We start from the raw sequence: 22,587 nt of genomic DNA, 5'->3' as shown, positions 1-22,587 counted from the left end.
TATTTAGGACACACTACATAATACACTCTATGGCATTGTCTGGAATTATTTATTTTTGAAACGGGGAATTTTGTTTGTAGAAATAAGAGTTGTAGGGGGAACCACTGCACTTATGAGGCGTTGTATCAATCAGATTAAAATTGGATATATAGTGCACTAGGTAGGGCGCTTAAAACGCGTTCGGTCTTGGACTGCGTAGTGCACGTGGTGTATGGAGGAGAGAGCGGATTGGGATGGGACCGCGCAGTCAGCTGCGGATCAGCTGAGCGGAAGTTAGGAGCGGGAGGTAAACAGGCAGGGGGAAGGAAGGGTAGGGAAGGTGTTAGCTGGGCACTGATGGCGGACACCATAGCGGACACACGGAGGCTCTACACCAAGCCACAGAACCTCAACGATGCCTATGGACCTCCGAGTAACTTCCTGGAGATCGACGTGGCCAATCCCGAGACGGTCGGAGTCGGACGGGCGAGATTCACCACCTACGAGATCCGACTTAAGGTGTGCTAGTAGATCGTTAGCATGTTAGCTGGGTCCTATATATTATATATTATATATTATAAATATAATAAAAAAAACAACAACAGCAGCAGCCTGGCGTTTTTTTTTTATTAATTTATTTATTATTATTTAAGCTTTATAGCTTAATTACTCGGTTATTAATTAGTTAAGGAAAGTCATAAATCCGTGCATTTTGTTTCCTCCTTGTTGAAGCTGTTTAAGGGGTACAAGACGTTGGTTGGCTGGCGGCGCATGCGCAGAAGGCGCCTCCAGATGACGCCACAATTTAGATTTGCATATTCACGACCCCCGTTTTGTTTTGCTTTTGCTTTTGCTTTTGCATATCTTGACGTGTTACGTCAGCACTAGATCAATGGAGGAATACATAAATGGAAAAAGTAGAAAAATTAAATAAATGGAAGAATGGAAAAGATAAATCGAAAAATTTACCAAAGAAATAAATTAATTGAAGTTAATTGAATGAATGAATAAATAAATTAATTAATTAATTGCAGGTGATCCACCATCTTCAGCATTGCGATTCCTTCAGAACAACCAGGAAATTCCATCTGGGAAACGTTACAACAGTTCTTTAGAAATAAAACACATTTTGTCTTGACGCTCAACAAGAACTAGACCTGAAGAGCTGTTTTTTTTTATTGGAGATGTTTTTTTTTTTAGGCTTTTTTGTAAGAAGGTATTTAAAGATTTTTTTTGAATAGTAGAAAATGTAGCTGAGAAGAAAGAAAGGAAGAACAACAAAAGTTTAGGGATTGGTCACTGGGAACTATGGTGATCACTGGTCATGGGGAACCATAGTGATGACTGTATAATAGAACTTTGATGGTCACTGGTCATTACACAGACATCACTGGACCAACAAAACGTTTTGCAAGATTATTTTCTGTTTGTCGTTTTAATAGGAACAGCGTTACACGGCCATCATGGTCTTAGTTTGAGTACTTCACAACCTCCTGATCTTCTGCAGTAACTCTCTTCCACCATGCTGATCTAAAAAATAAAAATCCGCAGCTAATTGAAGCACATGGACTACAACAGCAGAAGATCAGGTTCAAGGCATCATTCTGGGTGATGTTCTTCTGGAAAACCTTGGATCCTGGAGTTACATCCCACCTATTAAAACACTAGCAGATCCTCTGCAGTACCACTCTTTTAATGGTAATGGTGTTCCTCAAGATGAAGCTCTCTGCACATCCACACCAGAACGTTTGATCCACATGATGGATCGTATATACGATGTTAGAAGTCTTGCGGGGTTCAGGCTTCGGTGGTTAGGAAGCACAAGCCCTACCTGCACAAAATCTTCTGAAAGAACTTGATTAGGACACAGGTAGCTTCTTAGAAATGTTTTCTAATGAAGTATTGTCAGACGTTTTTTCGAGAACAAGAAGTAATTCCGTGCTCAGCTCGTACTTCAGGAATGTTACGCGATCGCACAAAAGCACAGATAAGACTATGATTTTTTTTTTTCATGAAGACGTGCTCGCCGGCCTCTCCGAATTCAAGCGGTCGTTCGGCGTCGCTGATAAGTTTTGACAGACGCTCTTGTGTTCTGCGTCGGGCGGGCGGGCGGGCGAGCGAGCGCTTTGGCTTTCCTATAGTATTTATAGCTTTCCTCCTACAGCGCCGCACGTTGGCAGCCATTAGCCCAAATCTAAAGCTACTGTACTTGATTAGCGTGTAATAATTAGCATATGCGTGTAATCAGCATTATTGTGTGCCAGGGAGCCTGCGCTGACCCTGTTTTGCATGAGGGAGTGCCTGCTCATCCTTCCATCCATTTTCTCTCTCTCTCTCTCTCTCTCTCTCTCTCTCAACACCGAGCTGTCAAGAGTTTTCAAACGATCGTTATTTATTTATTTCCTTTTTCCGAAGTTATCCTCAACCCCGTGCTTTAATTGAGACGATTTACATTTTGCGTTTTTTTTGCTTTTTTATCCCACGTTACAGGGATTGTGTGTGTGTGTGTGTGTGTGTGTGTGTGTGTGTGTGTGTGTGTGTGTGTGTGTAAGTGCATGAACGCTTGCCTTCTTAATCCTCTCATTGAGAGAGGCGTGGAGTGAATGAGTGCTGCTGCTGAAGCCCATTTGAACCCCCTTCACCACTCGCACCCCCTACTGGATGACACCGAAGCCCACCCCACCCCCGACCCTGTTTAAAAGGTTGACGTTCGTAAGTTTTGCGACACGTCTCCTGCCAGAAGTTTGTGTTTTATGTACGTGTTTTACGTATTTATTTATTTTACAAAATTGTGATATATATAGCTCATGTAAACCAGCAGCTAACAGTTCGGAGTGATCTCATTCTTGCCCTCGTCACGGCTGTTTATGCTTCATTTATTAATTTATTAATTTATTAATTTATTCATCAGAAATAATAATATCAGTGTCTTTATGTACATTAAGAATAATACGGTTGTTTGTTCTGTGGCTCAAAAAAAAAAAATTGTTTTGAAGTGTTCTATTTTCCCCCCTCTTTTTTTCTGTCTGTCACCGTATCGCTCTTTCTTTCCCCTCGCACATGTTCACAACACGAGAAAGAGAAAACAAAAAGCACAAAAATGGAACAAGAGAAATGACCCGAAAAAGAGGCAGAGCGAGGGGAAAAAATGCAAGAGAGAAGGAGTGAGAGGTAGAGACGAAGTGAGAAAACGAGGAAATAAGTGAAACTTAAAAGACGTTCGAGAGACGAATCGAAGGAGAAAGTGAGCGAGAATGAGAGAGAAGGAGTAAAAAAAAAAATGAGATTGAGGCTGAGAGAGAGACGGTGTGAGGAAAATTGAGAAGGAGTGAGAGATACAGTGAAAAAGTGAGAGAGAGAAGGACAGAGCGTGGAAGGGAGACACAGAGTGAGAGAGGACTTTGTTTACAGGCAGGAGACTCCCGTTTTTCCCCTCCTTTTTCCTCTCACCCTTTTTCCTTTCACCTCCACCTCTTCATCCCTTTTTCACCCCCAAGCACCCTCTTTCTTTTTCTCCTCTCTCCCTCACTCTCGGGCCATTAATAAAAAACGCCTTGCTTGCCGAAGCTGTCAGTCCCAGTCAAGTGTAATCCAAAGTCTACAGCATCCTCGCAGACAACTATTTTAATGGTAATGGGGGCAGATTGTATCAAGACCACCATATCCTACTTGAGATGACAGTATCAAAAGTGGGAGTTGATGCTATGGGAACAAAGCGAAGGGAGCTGTGTGTGTGTGTGTGTGTGTGTGTGTGTGTGTGTGTGTGTGTGTGTGTGTGTGTGCCTAGTGTGAGAGAGGAGCTGAATTTTGAAAATACGGAGAAGACGACCAAGAGGGGAGGGGGTTGGGGGGGGTTTGGTTTGTAAAGCATCAAGTGCGAGCGCTGCCGTATTGTCCGTCTCCCCGTCTCTCTTTCGAGACATGATGCGATGAGATGGCATTGTGCATCATGTTTTTTTTTCTTTTTTTCATTTCGAGGAGGACAAAAAAAGAGAGAGATGCGACACAAATGCGCGCTCTCAAACTTGACTCGACGCGGCCCGCTAAAAGCTAATGCACACCCGGCGCCGAACCCTCACACCGAGCGAGGTGACCTTTCAGCACATGGGCTTTTTTTCCCCCTCTTTCTCTCTTTTTCTTTTTCTCCATTCTCTCTCTCTATCTTTTTCCCCTCTATCCTCTCTTCTCTTCCTAATGAGGACACCGCATTGCCCCCTCCCCCCAAAAAAAACACCGACCTCGGAGTGCGCGCACACAGATCTCAGGGATGGGTTGATTTATAAAAAAAAAATATAGAGAGAAAGGAGGGAGACCCCTCTTTCCCTCTTTTCGGAAGGGTGACTGAAAGAAGAAGCGCTTTTAGTGCATCTATCGTACAATCGGGATTGATGCGCATGAAATGGACGGTCTCTTTCTTTCCCTTTAGCGCCGTTTCTGCCTTTTTCTCTCTCTCTCCCTCTCTCTCACTCTATCTCTCGCTTTCTCTCGTTCCGAAAGCCTGAATTTTAAAGTTTCATTCGGTACATTTTATTGACATTTTCTTTTTATCTCTCTCTCTCTTTGAAGTCTGTGTTTCATCAGTTTTTCTGCTAGAGGAACCTTTCAAGTTTACTGTAGATCTCCTAAAGTTACTGTTGATCTTCTGAAGCTGATTTAGATCTTTTAAGGCTGATGTAGATCTTCTGAAGTTACTGTAGATCTCCCACACTTAATGTTAATCTTCCGAAGTTGTACAGGAGAGTTTGTGCTTCTTCAGTTTTCTGCAGGAGGAACTTATAAAGATACAGTGGATCTCCTGAAGTTATGTTTCGATCTCCTGATGTTGATGTGCAATATGTCTTTAAACTTTACATCTTCAGAAGAAGAGGAACCTTTAACCGTTGCTGTACTTCTTTTGAAGTTACTATAGATCTCCAAAAGTTAATGTACAGTATGTCTTAACCTTAATTTAGATCTTCTAAATTTAGTGTATATCTCCCCTCAAGTTTATGTGGATCTCCCGAAGTTACTGTAGATCTCCTGAAGTTGATGTAGATCTCCTGAATGTGATGTAGATCTCCAGAAGTTGATGTAGATCTCCAGAAGTTGCTGTAGATCTGTAGTGGTGAATGTAGATCTCTCAAAGTGGATTTAGTTGTATAGTACAGTATTGTGTAAGCATATAATCTATTATCCCAGTAAATCTAAAATACAGGTTCTTTGCTGGGCATTAGGGTGACGTGTGTGTGTGTGTGTGTGTGTGTGTGTGTGTGTGTGTGTGTGTGTGTGTGTGTGTGTGTGTGTGTGTGTGTTAGATTACCCAATGGCTTGACCTCGGGATTAACTTCTTTGCTTTGAGGAAACCATAACTCAAATACTCTGAACAGCAAAACTACCGTAACCCTACACTTACACTCACACCTGTTCATTCACACACACACACACACACACACACACACACAAAAGACTGATTCAGTTTTTCGCAAATTCTTATTTTTTCTAGATTTCAGTTGGCTCAGGTGTTGTTTCTAACATGACTTTAGACCTTTAGGAAGGAGGGAAAGAAAGGATGAGGATGGAGAGAAAGAGAGAGAAAAGGAGGGAGAAGGGGGAGAACAGGGTGGTGGTGTTTGATGGATGTTGTGAATAAAGCTGAAGAGCTGCACTCGAGGTTGAGGACGGACTGATTATATCACTCCGAGATCTACAGAGTGAAGTGAAGATGTGATGATGAAAGAGAGGAGTGAGAGAAACCCATCATACGTCTAATCTCAAAAAAAGACCTCTCTCTCTCTCTCTCTCTCTCTCTCTCTCTCTCTCTCTCTCTCTCTCTCTCCCCCTCTCTCTCTCTCTTGTTCTGATTCTATCTTTATATTTCTGTCTCTTTCTTTTACCATGTCTATCTTTTCTTTTACTATCTGTTGTTCTCTTTCTGGCTTCCTCTCTCTCTCTCTCTCTCTCTCTCTCTCTCTTTGTCTATCTTTTTCTCTCTATCTCTATTTCTGTCTTTCTTTCTGTTTCTACCTCTCCTTCACTTTCTGTCTTTCTCTCGCTCTCTTTTAAACCCTCTCTCTTTCTCTTTCTTTTACTCTGTCTATCTTTTGACTTGTCTCATTTACCCCTTTATCTCTCTGTCTATTTCACTCCCTTTCTGTCTGTCTTTCTCTCTGTCGGTGTGTCTCTTTCTCTCTCAATTTCTAGCTCTCTTTTCTGTCTTTCTTTTTATCTCTCTTTATTTCTGTCTATCTCACTCTATCTCTCTCTCTTTCATTTTCCCTATTTCTTTCTCTCACTGTATCGTTTACTCTATCCTTCTGGCTATCTCTTTCTGTTTCTCTCTCTCTCTCCTACAGATTCTTCACCTCAATAATTATTTATTTGTTTGTTTTCTTTCAGTAATGTTTTAATGTTTTTTTTTCCACTGCGTGATCGTTTTTTTTCTTCTCCTCATCAGACCAACCTTCCGATCTTTAAGCTGAAGGAGTCGAGCGTCAGGCGGAGATACAGCGACTTCGAGTGGCTCAGAGGAGAGCTGGAGAGAGAGAGCAAGGTGAGGAGCACGGAAGGACAAAAGAACGAAAAAAGAAGACAAAGTAGTTTATAGATGTATATTATACACCTATAAGACACCCGCCTTATCCAGCCATGTTATGCTTCTTCTCCAAACGGAACTCAGGGAGGTGAAGCCTGAGACAAATGGAGATGGAAGTTATTTTCAATGACTTCTGTACCTATAAAATGTAAATATAAATATGAGAATCATTGAGTTGAGGTGTTTTAGTACACGTTTTCCATTTCTACACCTCATCAGGTGGTCGTTCCTCCTCTGCCGGGGAAAGCCCTGTTCAGGCAGCTCCCATTCCGGGGAGACGATGGCATCTTCGACGACTCCTTCATCGAGGAGCGGCGGCAAGGCCTGGAGCAGTTCCTCAACAAGTAGGTCTCAGTGTTTACAGTCCAACATTCACTACGTCCAAATTCAACCTGCAAAAATACAGATACAAATAAAGTCCAAAAAATATTTTATCCTGGAAATATCACAGGATTTCAGCAGGTGTTGAACACTAAATATTTAAAAGCACAAAACTGTTTTCATTATTAATTAAAAAACTTCATCAAAAAAGTGAAATAATAATTTAAATACCAAAAATCTTAGTTTTAAGCAATAAAAGATTGAAACAAAATATAAAAAAACCCAAATAATTGATTAATATTATTTTATTTTTATTTATTTTTTTTATTTTTTTCAGATGTTTCAAATTGCCAAAAACTTTTCAGGAATAAAAAAGTAAAAAAAAAAATTATTACATTTTCTTGCACTATTCCAGAAGTGTGTTTATTCCATAAAGTTGTGAAACATGTAATTTGTCCAGCTGCAAGGGGGAAAAAGAACAAAAGTCTCCCGGCGTGTTGTAAACGATTATTATTCTTCAAATCCTGAAACTGAGCTTTCTCTGTTTTTTTTTTTCTTTTTTTTTTTTTTTTTTTTTTTCTTTCTTTCTCTCATTCTATCTATGACAAAGGCAGAGTGGTAGCAGGGTCTGAAACGCCACGGAATGCTTGTAAAAGCTTGTAAAAAAAAGAAAAGAAAGAAAGTGTGCGGTAACAATGCTGCTTCCTCTCGCTGAAGTTTTATGAAGGTTGAAGTTAAACAGAGGACCAGATCTGCTTACAAGTCTTTCCTGTCAGCTGATATCTCTCTACTTTTCCCTTTCTCTCTCTCTCTCTCTCTCTCTCTTTTATTTTCTTCTCCGTATTACCTCGTAATTATCCGGCGAAAGGATCGAAACTGATGAGAGGCCGAGTGCGAGTGCAGCCGGCTTTACTTCTTCTTCTACCTTTTTTTTTCTTCTTTTTTTTTTTTTTTTTTTTTACTACATTTGTTTTATTTTCGCTGTGTAATTTATGATAATTGCGAGCGAAATTACAGCCGTGTGTTCCTCGTTCCTCACAGGATCTTACCTGCACCCGTGCTTATTTTTTGATCCCGTGTGCCCCCCACCACCACATCCCCTACTACCCCCACCCCGACACCGCCACAGACAATAAAAGTTACAGTGCGATTGTAATTATTTGCTGTGATTGCAGACTTTGCCGTTATCTTTGTTTCATGTGCAAATGCGTCGCTGCCGTACCCGTGTGAATTTTAATACCAGACGAGCCGCAAATTAGGTTTGGATTCGAAAGCAATACGCGAGCAATTAAGTATTTTCTTTTCTCCCTTCTTTCTCTCTTTTATTTTAAACACAAAATCCTGAATTAAGTATCATTGTTCGCCGTTATCAGCACCCACGGGTCCCGGAATTTTCTAGACGTAGGGCGAGTGCATGTGTAAAGCGGCGCCACGTGATTAGGTGTTTCCAACTCCAGTAAAATCCCCACCTCCTGTAGATCAGAGAAGTTTTGTGTGAGCCGGAAGAAATGATAGAAATCGTACTCGTGGCATAGAGGTGTTGTGACAGCTTCTCATCAGAAGATCAAATCCCACCACCATCAAATACCAAGCTGCCACTGCTGGGCCCTTGAGCAAGCCCCCGAACCCTCACCTGCTCAGTTGTATGAATGTGTCCTCCTGGTGTCAATGTAAATATGAAAAGCTGCTTTTGGACAAAAAGACAGTAGGCGGAGATGGAGCTGGAGCTGGCGGAGTAGAAGATGCTGAGATGATGTGATGAGGATGGACAGAAATGAGTTTATTAGAGGGACGGTGCATGCAGGACATTTTGGAGACAAGGGGGTGAGAGGCGCGATCGAGATGTTTGCTCGTGTGCAGAGGAGGGACATGCGGTAGAAGTAAAAGAACACAGACGAAGGCCAAGCAGGAGGTTCATGGATGTGGTGAGGGAAGACATGCAGGTGGAAGATGGCACTCTGGGAAGATGTTCTAGATTTTGTTGAGATTTTATTCAGACACTTAATAAAGTGTGGTAGTGATGTAGGTGAGGAGCCCTGAGGTGATGTTCCATTTCATCCTAAATAGGTTATGAGCTCTATAGCAGGTCACTCAAAATCTTCCACACACATCCAACCCATAGAAAGCAGATCTTCATGGATCTAGCTTCGTGCACTGGCATGCTAGATCAGGTTTGGGTCTACTAGTTCGAGTGAAGGGACAAAGGTGTTCCAATACTTTTATTGTAATATTTAAAAATGGAGAGTTCGTGCACTGATGCGTCTCTGTACCTCCTCAACCTTTAACTCGAATCTTCTTCTTGATGTTTTCTCAGAGTGGCCGGTCATCCGTTGGCTCAGAACGAACGCTGCCTTCACATGTTCCTTCAGGACGAATCCGTGGATAAAAGCTACACCCCTTCTAAAATCAGGCATGCCTGATCCCGATCCCGATCCTGAACATGATCCTGTACGTGTGTGTGTGTGTGTGTGTGTGTGTGTGTGTGTGTGTGTGTGTGGGGGGGGAGAAGTCTCTGTCTGCTCTGAACTTTTCTTCCTTCTGAATAAACAGCGAGACGGAACGAATCGTACGGCTCTTCTACGCTCCTGCACACGGTCATCATCTGAAACTTCTGGTGTTTTAGGTCTGTTGATCTCTTTGTAGGTTAGAAGATTAAAGAACGTCGAGGAACCCGAACCGTTTCCGCAATTATATGCAATTATATGTTTGAGCGTCATTGGGAACTTCTTTTTTTTTTTTCTTTCTTTCATTCTTTCTTTCTTTTTTTTATTATTTTTTTTAATTATATTTTAACACTCAAAGCTTAACACTTTCTTTTTTTAATCACTATCTAATACACTATTGCACTACTCTTCAGAACATCGTTGATACCAAACCTCTCCGAATTCTGTTTCGTTCATGTTTGTTTTATTCCTAGCTGAAGTATATTGTTTTAAAAAAAAAAAAAAAAAATCAGAGTCGTCTGATGTGCATGTTCGCTGTGCCATTATTTGTTCCCTATAAAGCTCCAATAGACCCCCCACACACACACACACACACACACACACACACACACACACGTGATCTGAAGCTTTTGTGATTATTCTTTGCCATTTTTTCTATTTTTTACCCGTTAGATGTTCACGATATGGCCAAAAGTATTTAGAGCTCGAACACCTTTGTGATGAAATGAAATCTCACCGATCTCCACCAAATCTAGTCTCTTCCCAGAGGACTGGAGCTTACTATAAGAGTGAATGGAGACCAAATATGGAATGGGATGTTCAAAAAGAAGCACATAGCAGGTGTCCACAAACTTTTGTCCATAGAGTATATCAGCGTTCTCAACCACCAGCCATCATGGAGATCTAGGGCACATCTTCAATCCCTTCCAAAGCATACTGAAGCTCCTCTGGGTTCTCGTGGTGGATAAAGACTCGTTGCTGGTTGTTTTTTCTTTTACTTTATCACAGATTTGTTTGTGAACTAATGATCTATTTACAGTGTGTGTATAATAAACAAATTTACTTGAAAAATTAATATATTTTGGGTTGTTTGTAGTGGATCTGCTCAGGGTTTGAGATGCTTTTCTGCTCACCATAGTTCCAAGGAGAATGTGATCAAAATCACATTTTTGGTCCAAACCCCCTAAAAGTCTACGTATTTAATTTACTGTACAGATTGTTTCTATTGGATTGCTCTGCTGCTACCTGATTGGCTGATTGGATTTGAGCTTTAAATTAGCAGACGTCCTTATCCAGAGCGATGTACAAAAGTTCTTTGAAGATTTTTATTACATAAAGACACAAGAAACAAGGAAAATAAGCACTTGTCTGTGTTTCAGGGAGAAATCAGTCTCCTGCTATCATTTGAAGAGCTGATCGGACATCTAGGGGAGGTTCATTGACCTCCTTGGAGCCAGAATAGAGAAGAGTCTGATAGAGAAGAGCACACGTAAATCGAGTATACGGAAATATGATGCTGTGCGGCAGTTAAAAGGTTGATGTTTACACAACAGCTTGACGTTTCGAAGGAGACTCGGGCAGAAGGTGCATGCGTTTGGTCCCTTTAACCTTGCATTTCGCTCCACGCCGGTGCAGAGCGCATTAAAGGAAGAAGCTAAATTGGATTGAACATTGTCATCTGCAATCATGATTCTTTCCCCATTGTGCCGCTTCAGCGCTCCCAAAAAATTTTAAAAGATTAAAAAATGCAATTTGGCCGAAGCCCTTGATTTATCAAAGAGTGCTCGAAGCCCGAGGAACAGCAACTTAACTCAAGGTCTGGGTGTATTGTAGCAGAGATGGTTCAATATGCACTCCAAGCCAGACATGAACCTCTCTATGGCCTTGTTTAGTAGGAGTTTAGAGGCAGGGGTTTTTGGGGAAGGGGAGGATTTTTTGAATCCGGAGCTTTTTTTACTATGTATGATTGGTAACACACACACACACACACACACACACACACACACACACACACACACACACACACACACAAAATCTGAAGTATGAAGATTTCAGATTTGGGATTTTTTTAATATTCAATATTTATTCTAATATTTAGACAATTTTGCACAAATTTAATACTTTTTACAACAAGGAATATATTTACAAGCTACAAAAAAAAAGACAAGTGCTGAACATGTTTCCGGACGTTTGTTAGTAACTACATGAAAATAAGATTCAAAAATTTTGGAGAGAGAAAAAAAAAAAAAACAGGCAGATTTCATTTTTCTATTCAAATCAAATCAAATACCATATCAAATCAAATCAAATACCAATTGCTATTGAGAAAGTATGGTTGTAAAGGATGTAGCTTTGAGATGTTCCACATGTGCTGGTGGAGGAGAGGAGAAGGGTTGGAGAAGTCCGACTTTTCTTCAGAACGAGGTCTGATCTATTCCGACCACAGCGTTGAGAAATGGGTTGTTTCTCAGCAGCCTTGAACTCCTATGCATCTTCGATTTACTTCACATTTGAAGAGATGTTCAAGTCCCTCTGCTTTGATGCTGACCCACAACGTTCTACGCAGATGTAGTTATTTGTTCATAAAGAAATGTTTTTTGATGTCCTCCAGCTTGTCTTCGATCTCGTCCTGATTGCTCGATATGAGCCTTGGCTTCGAATGTTCAGGAGATGTAGGATTCACCACTTTAGGTATACAAGCTTTTGGATTTCAGCACCATGTTTAAAAACCTGTCTCCATCCGCATCTTTAATTGGACCCCTACACTATATTGCCAAACGTTTATGGACACCTGACTATAAGAATGGAGTTTCCTTTTTAAAATCCTGTTCCACATTGAGTCTCATTTTGCTCTTATGAACAAGGATCGTCTGGGAAGATGTTCCACTAGATTTTGTTGGTGATTTGTGCTCCGGGCCAGTGTTCCAATTCATCCCAAAGGGTTTGAGCTTTATAGCAAGGCCACTCAAGATCTTTTACACACATCCAACCCATTGGAACATGTTCCAGATGTTTGAGATTTCATTTGGCCACTTAGTAAAGCCAGATACTGATGTAGGTGAGGAAGTGAGGTGAAGTCACCGTATAAACATTAATCCCAAACATGTTCAAAAGGGTTGGAGCTCTATAGGAGGCCACTCAAGATCTTCCACACTCACATCCAGCCTATAAAAAGCAGATAAGTCATGGAGCTGGTTTGTGTGCAGGTGCATCGTTATGCTTTGTGGGAACGGTTTTGGAGGAAAACCAAACACGGCTGGAGAAGTCAGGTGTCCCAATACTTTTGGCAAGGCAGTATATATATATATATATATATATATATATATATATATATATATATATATATATATATATATAAACTATTCTGCCACTCCAGGCCGGAAGTGGTATTTTCATGGTCTAAATTTCTGGTAAGAGTTTGGTGAAGAAGCACATATGGCTGGGTGTCTGAATACTTTTGGCAACACAGTGTACGTCGCCGAAAGCCACATGGTTTCACCCACAGCTCTCAACGAGTCAACAACAACAAAAAAACAACATAACACAAAAAAACTATTGGTCATTGGTCCGAAAGCTGATCATAATTGTCTGATTGTTTGGGGAGGGAAAGAATCACAAACGTTTTCTCGATAAGTAGGTTTAAAAAAAAAAAAGATTAGATGGGAATTAGGCATCCCGAGGCATCCTTCAGACCGGCATCAGAGAACAGAACTCGTTCACAGTCTTTATTCCTGGTTTCTTTTGAGCCGTCTGAAGAGAGAGAGAGAGAGAGAGAGAGAGAGATGTTTCCGGGAGCATTCTAAGCCGTTCTCCTTCTCTATAATTGTCGTAAGTCAGGTTTTGTTACTTGATGGTGTCACTTTTCCATCTAGGATTTTTTTTTTTATATTTCATTGTCATAAAAAGTCCTCAAAAAAAAAAAGCTCAAATGTCACTCGATTTGTACATGTCAGAGAGAAGCCGTGTGATGGGAACATTTCCGATCGTCTTCCTGAAGAACACTTCTTCGATCGTAGACGCGCTGATGGAGCGCAGTGCCGGCAAAAGCAGGAGCAGCTTCCCAAAGCGACACGGCTGAGTCGGGTACCTAGAATGGAAAAAACCCACAAGGTTTCTATCGAATTTTGGAAAATCCTACCGTTGTTGCTATCCGTTTAGCATTCAAGGAGGGAGTCACCAGTGTCAGCAAACCGAATGGAAACTATCGCTAATGTACCTGGTGTGAATGTAGCTGTTGAGCGTGAGCTGGGCTTCGTCCTGAAGCGCTGCAATGGCGCTCGCGTTTCGGAAACTCCTCAGTTCGGCTCCGCTGTGCGTCGGAACTGCGCCATAAACCAACAAAAACAACTTCAGGAGGTCATTTAGGCTACGCATACGTACATATACATTTCTACTTTACAATTTGAGGACAACCCTTAAGTTGCGAGAACGCGGTAGCTCGAAACCTACCAGCTTTAAAAGTCACGATGCACTTTAGGCAGGCGAATTCCGTGGCGTCCAACCGCAGCTGCCGGAAACGTGTCACCACTTCCTGCAGAGCCTGGATCTCTGAGACCACCTTGTTTAGCCTCTGGGACTCTGTGTTTTCTGTCGTCATACCTGAAGGAACACAGAGGATCCTCGCTTATGAGTTTTGGAAATCTAGCAATGTGGATATCAAACCCTATTGATGACTTTTTGGACTGCATTTAAATGGCACTAAAGGCCTCACTATCTCATCTACAGCAGAACCTGACTTTTTTAACACTCCCTGGAACATCTTCCCAAAAGAGTGGAGCTCATTATAAGAGCAAATGGAGTGGAATGTGGAACTCGTTGTGTAATGGGATGTCCAAAAAGCACCATTATTATAATCAGGTGTCCACAAATTTTTAGTCCGGATATCTAAAATGAAATATTATACCTGAAACAGCAAGCAGAGTGTTGGAGTCCACGGGAATGGACCACTGCGCTACCCCCAGAACGAACAGCTCTCTCCAGGCGTCTTCTAATAGGATCAACTGCAGAATGTAAATTATGATTAGTGATAAGAAATCAGACTTTTACACACACACACACACACACACACACACACACACACACACACACACACACTTATTTCCTTTGTCATTTAGTCTTTTGTTAGTTTGCTACCTGATCCTGTAAAGGGAGTGTGGAGAAAGCCGGAACACTCTTAGCCCATTTAATGCTCATGAACAGGAGCCGTGCGGCTGATTCGCACACGGACTCCGTGGCCACCTCGTACAGGTACATGGGCGTTCCGCTGACTTCATGTGGATACTGCAGAGGAGACCATAATCAGATTGACAGGAATGAACCAGTAAGATTGAGGAAATCAATACTGCTCATATGAAGCCATCACACTCATTCAATATGTATTTATATTTATATATAGTTAGTATCAAACATTTTCAAGACTAGATTTGTAACACGGCAACAGAAGGCAGCTCAAGGCTGAACGCACAGTCACAGGGAGCACCGATCTTCACAAGTCTGTGCAAAAAGACATTTGTACATCGGGGGCTGGGGCTGAACTGACCACGTGCGCACCCTGTCACTGAGCTCTCTTCACATGTGAGTTTTTTGCCGAAAACAACGTGATATCACTTCCGCATTCACCCTACTCGGTCGCGTTTTGACGAAAATCCGGCGCAAATCCCAGAAGGTGCTGACATGCTTCAAAAATAAGATATCCTGGACACATTCCAGAATTGTCAGGAACGCTGGGAGTGGTGTTTTGCTGTGCGAGGGGACCATTTTGAAGGTGATGTAAACGTAGATAAATAGAGTACTTTCTTTTAGACGGACCTAGTCTTGAAACTTTTTGATACCACCTTGTGTGTATATATATATATATATATATATATATATATATATATATATATATATATATATATATATATATATACGTGTATATATATATATATATATATATATATATATATATATATATATATATATATATATGTAGAAATATATAATGTATATATTTGTCTTTAGTCACACACTTATATCTAGCTTACTTTGGGAGTAGGCTGAGCGAGCCCCACCATGCCCTGGCGCTCCGGAGTGTTCGGAACGGTGTTTAATTCCAGGCTGTGAGTCTCGAGTTGAGTGACTGTGGTGAAGAAGTGCAAGCCGGGGATGGATGTGCTGGGAAAGTGGGACGAGGATCCGTTCACCTCCTTGTGTCCGCGAAAGTAAAGAGCCACTTGCTTGCGGATGGTCGACGTCCTCGGGCCTCGCTCGTGCTGCACGGCTGGATCGGACCGCACCAAACCGACGGGGATGAAGACAAAATTTGGGGAGGAAATAAAGAAAGACATGTTCTACAAGTGTATAGGATTGAAAGCATGGAACAGATTATCAATGGGTCAGTTCATCTATTCACCATCTTTGTTCATGTTCACTTCCAGGCACTTCTTCAAGCGACAGGCTCGGCACTGGTTCCTGTGCGTCTTATCCACCGGACAGCCTCCCTAAACGCAGGAGAGGAAAAAAGGAAGGAATTAGAGAAGCGAAAGGATCTGAGAGAGAGAGAGAGAGAGAGAGAGAGACATCGAGACATCTTCTAAAGAGGGGAGGGAGACACTCCACAGGTATGGAGGGGGTGAAATGGTGCACTAATGACGGCCATTGACTCGCTCCCCTGCCGCTTGGCCAATAATCTCATTCCCGCCTACCACTCTCAAATCCAGCCAGTTAGATTGGATTACACCTGTTACACTAGACCCACCAAAGGGCCCTCAAAGGCCCGGGAGGAGGCTCTCTCACTCTCCTCGGATAATCTTTCAATTATTTTGGAAATAGACGCAGCCTCTTCCTTCGAGGAAACACCACGAGGGGCTGCAAATTACCCAACACACACACTCTCTCTCTCTCTCTCTCTCTCTCTCTCTCTCTCTCTCTCTCTCTCTCTCTCTGCATTAATTAATTATTAATTTGTTACATTTATATAGCGCTTTTCTGCAGCACTCAAAGAAGGACTCACCTGTGTGCCAGATTTGCAGACGTACGTCCTGTTTCTCCGTATGCTCCTCTTGAAGAATCCAGAGCATCCATCACAAGCATACACTCCGTAGTGTTTCCCTGAACTTCGGTCTCCACATACTTTGCACGGTATATCCAGGATGCGACCTGTAATAAAAAAAACAAGCAAACATAGACACACACACAAATGTAATAAAAACTTTAGTAATATTTTCAGTCATTTTTGTATAATAATAATAATAGTAATTTTTGCATGCACAACAAATGTTTCTAAAATATTTAGTAGTGTTCCGAGAAATTATTGTAGTATAATATGATTAATAATAATATTAATAACAACAACCACAAAAATAATAATAATAATAATAATTATAATAATTATAATAATAGCTATCTATGGTTATGATATGAAGCTCCCATTCGAAAGACATGATTTCACACCAAGCACAGGTTCTTCAGCAGCCCCGTGCCTGTGGGAATCCAGCCCCCAGGGGTGTATATATCTGATGGTGCGTTTTTTTTGCGTGAAGCTCCTCAGTGCCGCAGGTTTTCTTCCCCAATAAAACAATGGGGCCCGCGGGCACAAAAGGCGACATTAGGGGGAAAGTGTTAACTTAATGATTTCCCCCTATTGAGGCTCGTCTGACTGGACCAATGTGAACAAGCTTGCCAGTGCTGCCTTCATAATGAAGCTCGACAGCTGCCTTTCTGCGCGCTGTCTGCGGCCCCGCGGATTACCGGAGGGACACGCCGGAGCGGGAGTCAATACGCGCCTCCAATGAAGTGCATGCAAATGAGGATGGACTAAATGAAATTGTGATGTTTTTTCTCTTTCTTTCCTCTTCTTGTGTGAGTGTGTATAAAACTTTTACTCCACCCCCCCTTCATCCATCTCTCCATCCACCCATCCACCCCCGTATTTAAATCCGTTAATGGAGGTGTATTTGCATGTATATGGAAAGGAGGTGGGGGTGTCGTTTAGAGAAACGGCCGTGTAATTACTGACATATGTCCACCTGCTCATTGATTCTGCACTGACCCGTCCTGAAAACGGTAGCATGGGAATTCAGATAAAGCTCAGCAAGCATTCAGGGCAAAACAATGACTTTCTGCTTTCTGTTTCTTTTTCTTGTTTTTTTTTTCTCTCTTTTTTTTTCTTTTTTTTTTTTGGGTGGGGGGGGGAGAGGCGTGCTGATGGAAAAAAATCGCTTTCTCGAGTATTCGCTCCGAAACAAATTATTTTTTTTGTTTAAAAAAAAATGGAAACAAATTTGACCTCTAATTTTTCATTACGACCACACAATAACATTATTAACCACTTTCAAAGTGGTTCAATTATTCTACAAAACTAATCCGAGTTTCAGTTTTGACCCGAATTTTTGTTTTTTTATATTTTCTCGAATTAGGCAAATATAATGGATTTAATTATTATTATTATTATTATTATTATTATTATTATTATTATTAATATTATAATCATTATTATTATTATTATTTCCGATTCTCAATAAGTTTGGGAAAAATATTTAACGCACTTGCTGCCTTGTTTGCATTTTTTCTTTTATTAAATTTTGTTTAAAAAAAAAACAAAAAAACAAATACGAAATGCGAGATGTTGCAGTTTTTTTCTATCTATCTATCTATCTATCTATCTATCTATCTATCTATCTATCTATCTATCTATCTATCTATCTATCTATCTATCTCTTTTCGTGCTTTACGCACAGTTTACATCAAGTTGCGTGTTCAGACTATCATTTTCCAGTCAGTGTTACAGAAGACGGGTTTGCTTCAGGTGTAAAAAAAGAAAAAAAAAAAGAAAAGGGAAGAAATGGGTTGTAATTACTCGAAGTAATTTTATTAGAAATCATACCTGATTAGCTCCTGGCTTTAGCTGGGAATTTACACGCACTGGGAGTTTGCATCATTATTTTTATTATTATTATTATTATTATTATTATTATTATTATTATTATTATTATTGTTATTGTTATTGTTATTATTTTTATCAAGTACACATATACAGTGATTATCACAAGAATTTAACTCGCCATCAACTCATAAGTTTTTGTTTCTAATAAATTCTAATAAAAACAGCTTAGAGAGAAAAAAAATTACCAGGTAAAATATGTTTTAAAATGTATACATATTTGAATTTTTTTTCTCTATTTAAAAACCATTTTGGTATTTTTGCATCCAAGTTTTTTACAGTGAACTTGCGCTCAAATGCCAAAAACTTTCGAAACTTTTACTGCATTAATTCCCGAATGCGCTGATTGAATTTTTTAAACACCCGACAGCGGACTCATTTTTTATTTGTATTTTTTAAATTAAATAATAATGTATAAAAATCCCGAATCATTTACATAAAGCTGTTAAATGTGTGTATTTATATAATTTTGGAACACCGTGTGTGTGGTATATTCTGTAAATCTTTTTTTTTATTATGAGAACTACTTGAAATATATTTTCGACGGATTTCTTTTTTTAATAAAATAATAACTACTCAAATTATAATGTAATTATTGTTTTTTATTGTTTGTTTGTATATATATTATTTTTATTGCATCGTACTTGCATGTTTCATTGCCTCGAAAAACGAATTGACAGGTGCACACACACACACACACACACACACACACACACACACACACACACACACACACACACACACACCAGCATACACACTAAACCCGAAGTAAGCAAAAAACAGCTGCAGCAATAATCAGTGAATCACAGTTAAGCATTTTCGACAAAAAAAATATTTTTGATTAGATAAACTTTATTTTAATCTGTGAAACACACCGACAGGGAGGTCATAAGGACCTGGAAAGTCATCAGGTTCGAACTTCATCCAAGAAATTAAGTCAAGCAAATATATTCGCCCCCCTACTCATTTTGTTTTCTACAAATACATCTGTATTACACGATGCTGATGTTGTGTCTGATTTGTGTAAAAGGAGTAAAAGTGGATTTACTTACTGGATTTGACGTTTAAAATATCCAAACAGCCACTTGTTGAACTGGCAGCTTTGCTCATCCTGGCCTTCAGGTTCACCCGAAACTCTTCCAGACACCAAGATTTTACAATTGTTTTTTTTTTGTTTGCTCTTTTTTTTTTTCTCGGTTTTTTTTGTTTTAAAAATTGTAACCTGCACTGTCCGGCAGCTGGTTTCAGTCTTTCAAGATTTGTTTTTATCCACCCTGTTTTTTCCACCTTTCCTCTTTCACGTGAGTTTGCGATGACTGCAGACGGATCACGTTAAACTCCGGGGGATGTCCAGGCAGGTTCTCCATGCAGAGATAAACTGCTACGTGTACCAGTGTGTGTGTGTGTGTGTGTGTGTGCGTGTGTGTGTGCCCAGGTACCTTGGCAAAACCTCAGACACGAACCTAAAGCCAAGTTGCGGGGGTGGGGGAAACACGCAACACACACACGCATACGCGCGCCCGCGCACATAAACACGCAAATACACACTTGCACGAGCTAAGAAATGCGGGGAAGCCTGAAGCCTGAAGCTGACTTTGTGATGTGTGCCGTCAGATTAAAGGCTTTGGTAATATGTATGAGAAGTACTGGAGGAGGGAGAGAAAGAGAGAGAGGGAGGGAGGGAGATGGAGAGAGAGAGAGAGAGAGAGAGAGAGAGAGAGAGAGAGAAGGCGGGTGGGAGGAGAGCCCGACTTCCTCTGCCCACTTAGGCTTTCTACTCTGCGTTCCGTTTGCGCATGACGTCAGTTGTCCGAGGAAGGAGCGATGGAAGGAGAGGTGGAGGTAATGATTGAAGGAGTGGTGTAAGAAGGAGTGATGGAACGAGTGGTGGAAGCAGTGGTGTTCTGGTCTGCTCACTAAAGCTTACTAAAGCAGACCGACACACGCGCACGGACCTCCATCCACTGCCTCGTTATCCTTCTCTTCGCCACGAGCGTCGCGTCTCCGGGATCGGTTTACAAAAAAGTTTACGACGTGCCGACGACGGGCGACCTGTGCGCGAGTCGTCCAAGCCCCCTCCCCTACCCCCCGACGCTGATCCACGCGGCGTCTTGTCTGCGACGCTGGCACGCCGTGTGCGCGGGCACCTGTTGCGCGCGCCTTGGCGTGCCCGTGTGAGGTGTTACATGGCTACTTATAAGCCACAAAGCTTTCTTTTTTTTTTTTTTTTTTTTCCTCACCATTTCCGGTTTCCTTTTGGAATTCGCGCTAGGGTAAGGAGCTGAGCGCGTTAAGGGACGTGCGTAAACGCGCTGCTCTGACGCGTGCACTGCGCGTGTGCGCGCCAGGCATCACCAAAACGAACGTCTTTCTCTATATCTTTCTCTCTCTTTCCCGAATCCAGAGTTTATCACCGGGTCAGTATTTCCACCCGTGAACTCTGATCGATCCCTTGCGCGCAGAATGACCGGCGTAACTGCGCACACGCGTTCCTCAAACGCCTTCGCAGCTCGGGTGTCGGTGCGCTCCTGCTTTTTTTTCCACGACGCGAATTCCCACACCAGATCCCACAGGACCATATGGGGAGTCCCTAAAGTCTCGGGTGCTTTGGTCCAAGCGACCCCGCGTCCGAGGGCGTATCCAATCGCAATTAGGCATTGTCGTGTGCTTTCGCTTTCCTTTTTTCTTTTTTCTTTCTTTCTTTCTTTTCTGTTAACGAGCCCTTAAAAAGAAATTAGCATGGCATGACAGGTGACTGAGTGCGCGTGCACAGGTTGGAATTTACACGTTCGACTTCTGGAAATACAGAATTACCCAAGAAATAAATAGTAGGGGGAAAAAAATAGTAGGAAAAAATTTAATTAAAAAAAACAAACAAAACAATATAATTGTCATGCCTGAAATATTTATCTTTCCCTGTAGAAATATCAGAGTATAAAGATTTTGCTTGTCAAACACTAAATAAATAAATAAATAAATATATATATATATATATTTTTTAAAAAACTCTTAAAAAGTAAAATAGATTTTTGGGAATAAGGTTCAGCGGTTTTACTCAGAAATAGACATAATCCATTAACATTAATTGCCTCCATTGATAATTATGTCAGTGAAAGGTCCTCATGAGTATGGTAACACAACACAAGTATGGTGTGTGTGTGTGTGTGTGTGTGTGTGTGTGTGTGTTGGGGTGGGGTGGTCCGCTGGTAGTAATCTCCTTAACTCTCTCTAATCCTGTCATTCAGAGATAGTCTTTACACAAACATAACCAACATCATGGTTGCCCCAGCTGCTTGCTTTCACTACTTCTTCTTCTTCTTCTTCTTCTTCATCTTCTTCTCTTCTTCTTTTTTTGTGTCAGGCTGCTGACTCTCTTCTCAATAAGAGTCAATGAAAATCTTTTGACAAAGCACCATCAGATTGTGTATCTAGTTGTTTGGTATGCAGCTACTCACATAGTCCTCAAAGTTGAGTGGAGAACGTATTCCATTGTTGCACCGGACAGCTGGATGGATGGAAAAGGATTAAGCTATACAGGTCTGCTCTGAAAATGATCTCGGGCGAGAAGTAACAGTTAAATCGTCTCATGGAACGAGGAGCTCAGAAACCATCCAGACGTCTCCTGGGGGTCTGGATCTCGTTTCCCTTTTTCTGTCAATAAAGGGTTCCCTTGAGGAACCTTTTTTCCCAATGAAACGTGATTCTTGGAAAAGTTCAGATTGAACACGGTTAGTGTAGAGTACATATTCATTATCATCATCATGGTCATTTGCCAAACACCTGCAGTGTTGCTCTCTGCACATGGAACAGCACATCCTCCTAAACAAGCTCTCACTCAGACCCACCTCACCCACTTTATAACTGGCAGGTTGATGGACGCTTTCTGACAAATCTATTTGGGGCAAATTGTCAGTGAGAAACTTCCGCCTGAGCTGGCTCGGACAAAACTGGCTGTTGGACGGACTAAATCCTGCTGCAGGAGGGTCGGGACAATGGGCCGTGAATGTGTTGATGTGCTGGCAGTGGCTTGGGCCTGACAATGGCCGGATTAATTGGTCCCTTGGCTGACTGATTTGAGATGGCTTCACTCGGGTCCTCTCCATGGGGAGCCTCATTGTCCTGCTCCTGATTCCCACTTTTCACAAACTCCAAACAAAAGTCAATTTCTTTCTCAAGGGGGTTTGGGAAGAAGAGGAGAAATATCGGGCCCTCGTGTTTTCGGCTTCACGAGAGTCGACTCAAAAAGGATCGCTTTTCTTTGGGCTTTCGTCTTTATTTTTTTTCTTCTCTCTCTCTCTCTTTCTCTCTCTTTCTCAAATAGCTGACTTTCTTTCTTGCTTTCGCTCGCTGTA

At 41.3% G+C, this 22,587-nt stretch overlaps 2 protein-coding genes across 2 annotated transcripts; one reads left to right on the top strand and one right to left on the bottom strand.

The window, feature by feature from the left end:
• Positions 1–271: 271 nt before the first annotated feature.
• On the top strand, positions 272–9,321 carry snx3 (sorting nexin 3). Its single transcript, XM_046874286.1, has 4 exons — positions 272–498; positions 6,413–6,508; positions 6,770–6,894; positions 9,186–9,321. Exons 1-4 carry the CDS (start codon positions 337–339, stop codon positions 9,289–9,291), a joined length of 489 nt encoding a protein of 162 aa, XP_046730242.1. The 5' UTR covers positions 272–336; the 3' UTR covers positions 9,292–9,321.
• A 2,063-nt stretch (positions 9,322–11,384) lies between these two features.
• On the bottom strand, positions 11,385–20,769 carry nr2e1 (nuclear receptor subfamily 2, group E, member 1). The gene is made up of 9 exons (XM_046872452.1): positions 19,288–20,769; positions 16,307–16,452; positions 15,707–15,794; positions 15,339–15,574; positions 14,449–14,595; positions 14,219–14,315; positions 13,765–13,914; positions 13,532–13,637; positions 11,385–13,402 (listed from the first exon to the last, which is right to left on the bottom strand). Exons 1-9 carry the CDS (start codon positions 19,343–19,345, stop codon positions 13,240–13,242), a joined length of 1,191 nt encoding a protein of 396 aa, XP_046728408.1. The 5' UTR covers positions 19,346–20,769; the 3' UTR covers positions 11,385–13,239.
• Positions 20,770–22,587: the final 1,818 nt, after the last annotated feature.

The sequence above is a fragment of the Silurus meridionalis genome, chromosome 18 (genome assembly GCF_014805685.1).
Source record: "Silurus meridionalis isolate SWU-2019-XX chromosome 18, ASM1480568v1, whole genome shotgun sequence".
In the NCBI taxonomy this organism is placed as follows: Eukaryota; Metazoa; Chordata; class Actinopteri; order Siluriformes; family Siluridae; genus Silurus; species Silurus meridionalis.
The sequence above is the reverse complement of the archived record's forward strand: the minus strand, read 5'-3'. Positions and strand labels throughout refer to the sequence as shown.

Coding starts and splice junctions, on each gene's coding strand:
- snx3 (XM_046874286.1), top strand. CDS start 337: ATGGCGGACACCATAGCGGACACACGGAGGCTCTACACCAAGCCACAG. Junction 499..6,412: donor CCTACGAGATCCGACTTAAG/GTGTGCTAGTAG, acceptor TCTCCTCATCAG/ACCAACCTTCCGATCTTTAA. Junction 6,895..9,185: donor CTGGAGCAGTTCCTCAACAA/GTAGGTCTCAGT, acceptor ATGTTTTCTCAG/AGTGGCCGGTCATCCGTTGG.
- nr2e1 (XM_046872452.1), bottom strand. CDS start 19,345: ATGAGCAAAGCTGCCAGTTCAACAAGTGGCTGTTTGGATATTTTAAAC. Junction 14,596..15,338: donor TCGCTCAGCCTACTCCCAAA/GTAAGCTAGATA, acceptor TCTCCTCTGCAG/TATCCACATGAAGTCAGCGG. Junction 13,638..13,764: donor CATCGTGACTTTTAAAGCTG/GTAGGTTTCGAG, acceptor TTTATGGCGCAG/TTCCGACGCACAGCGGAGCC.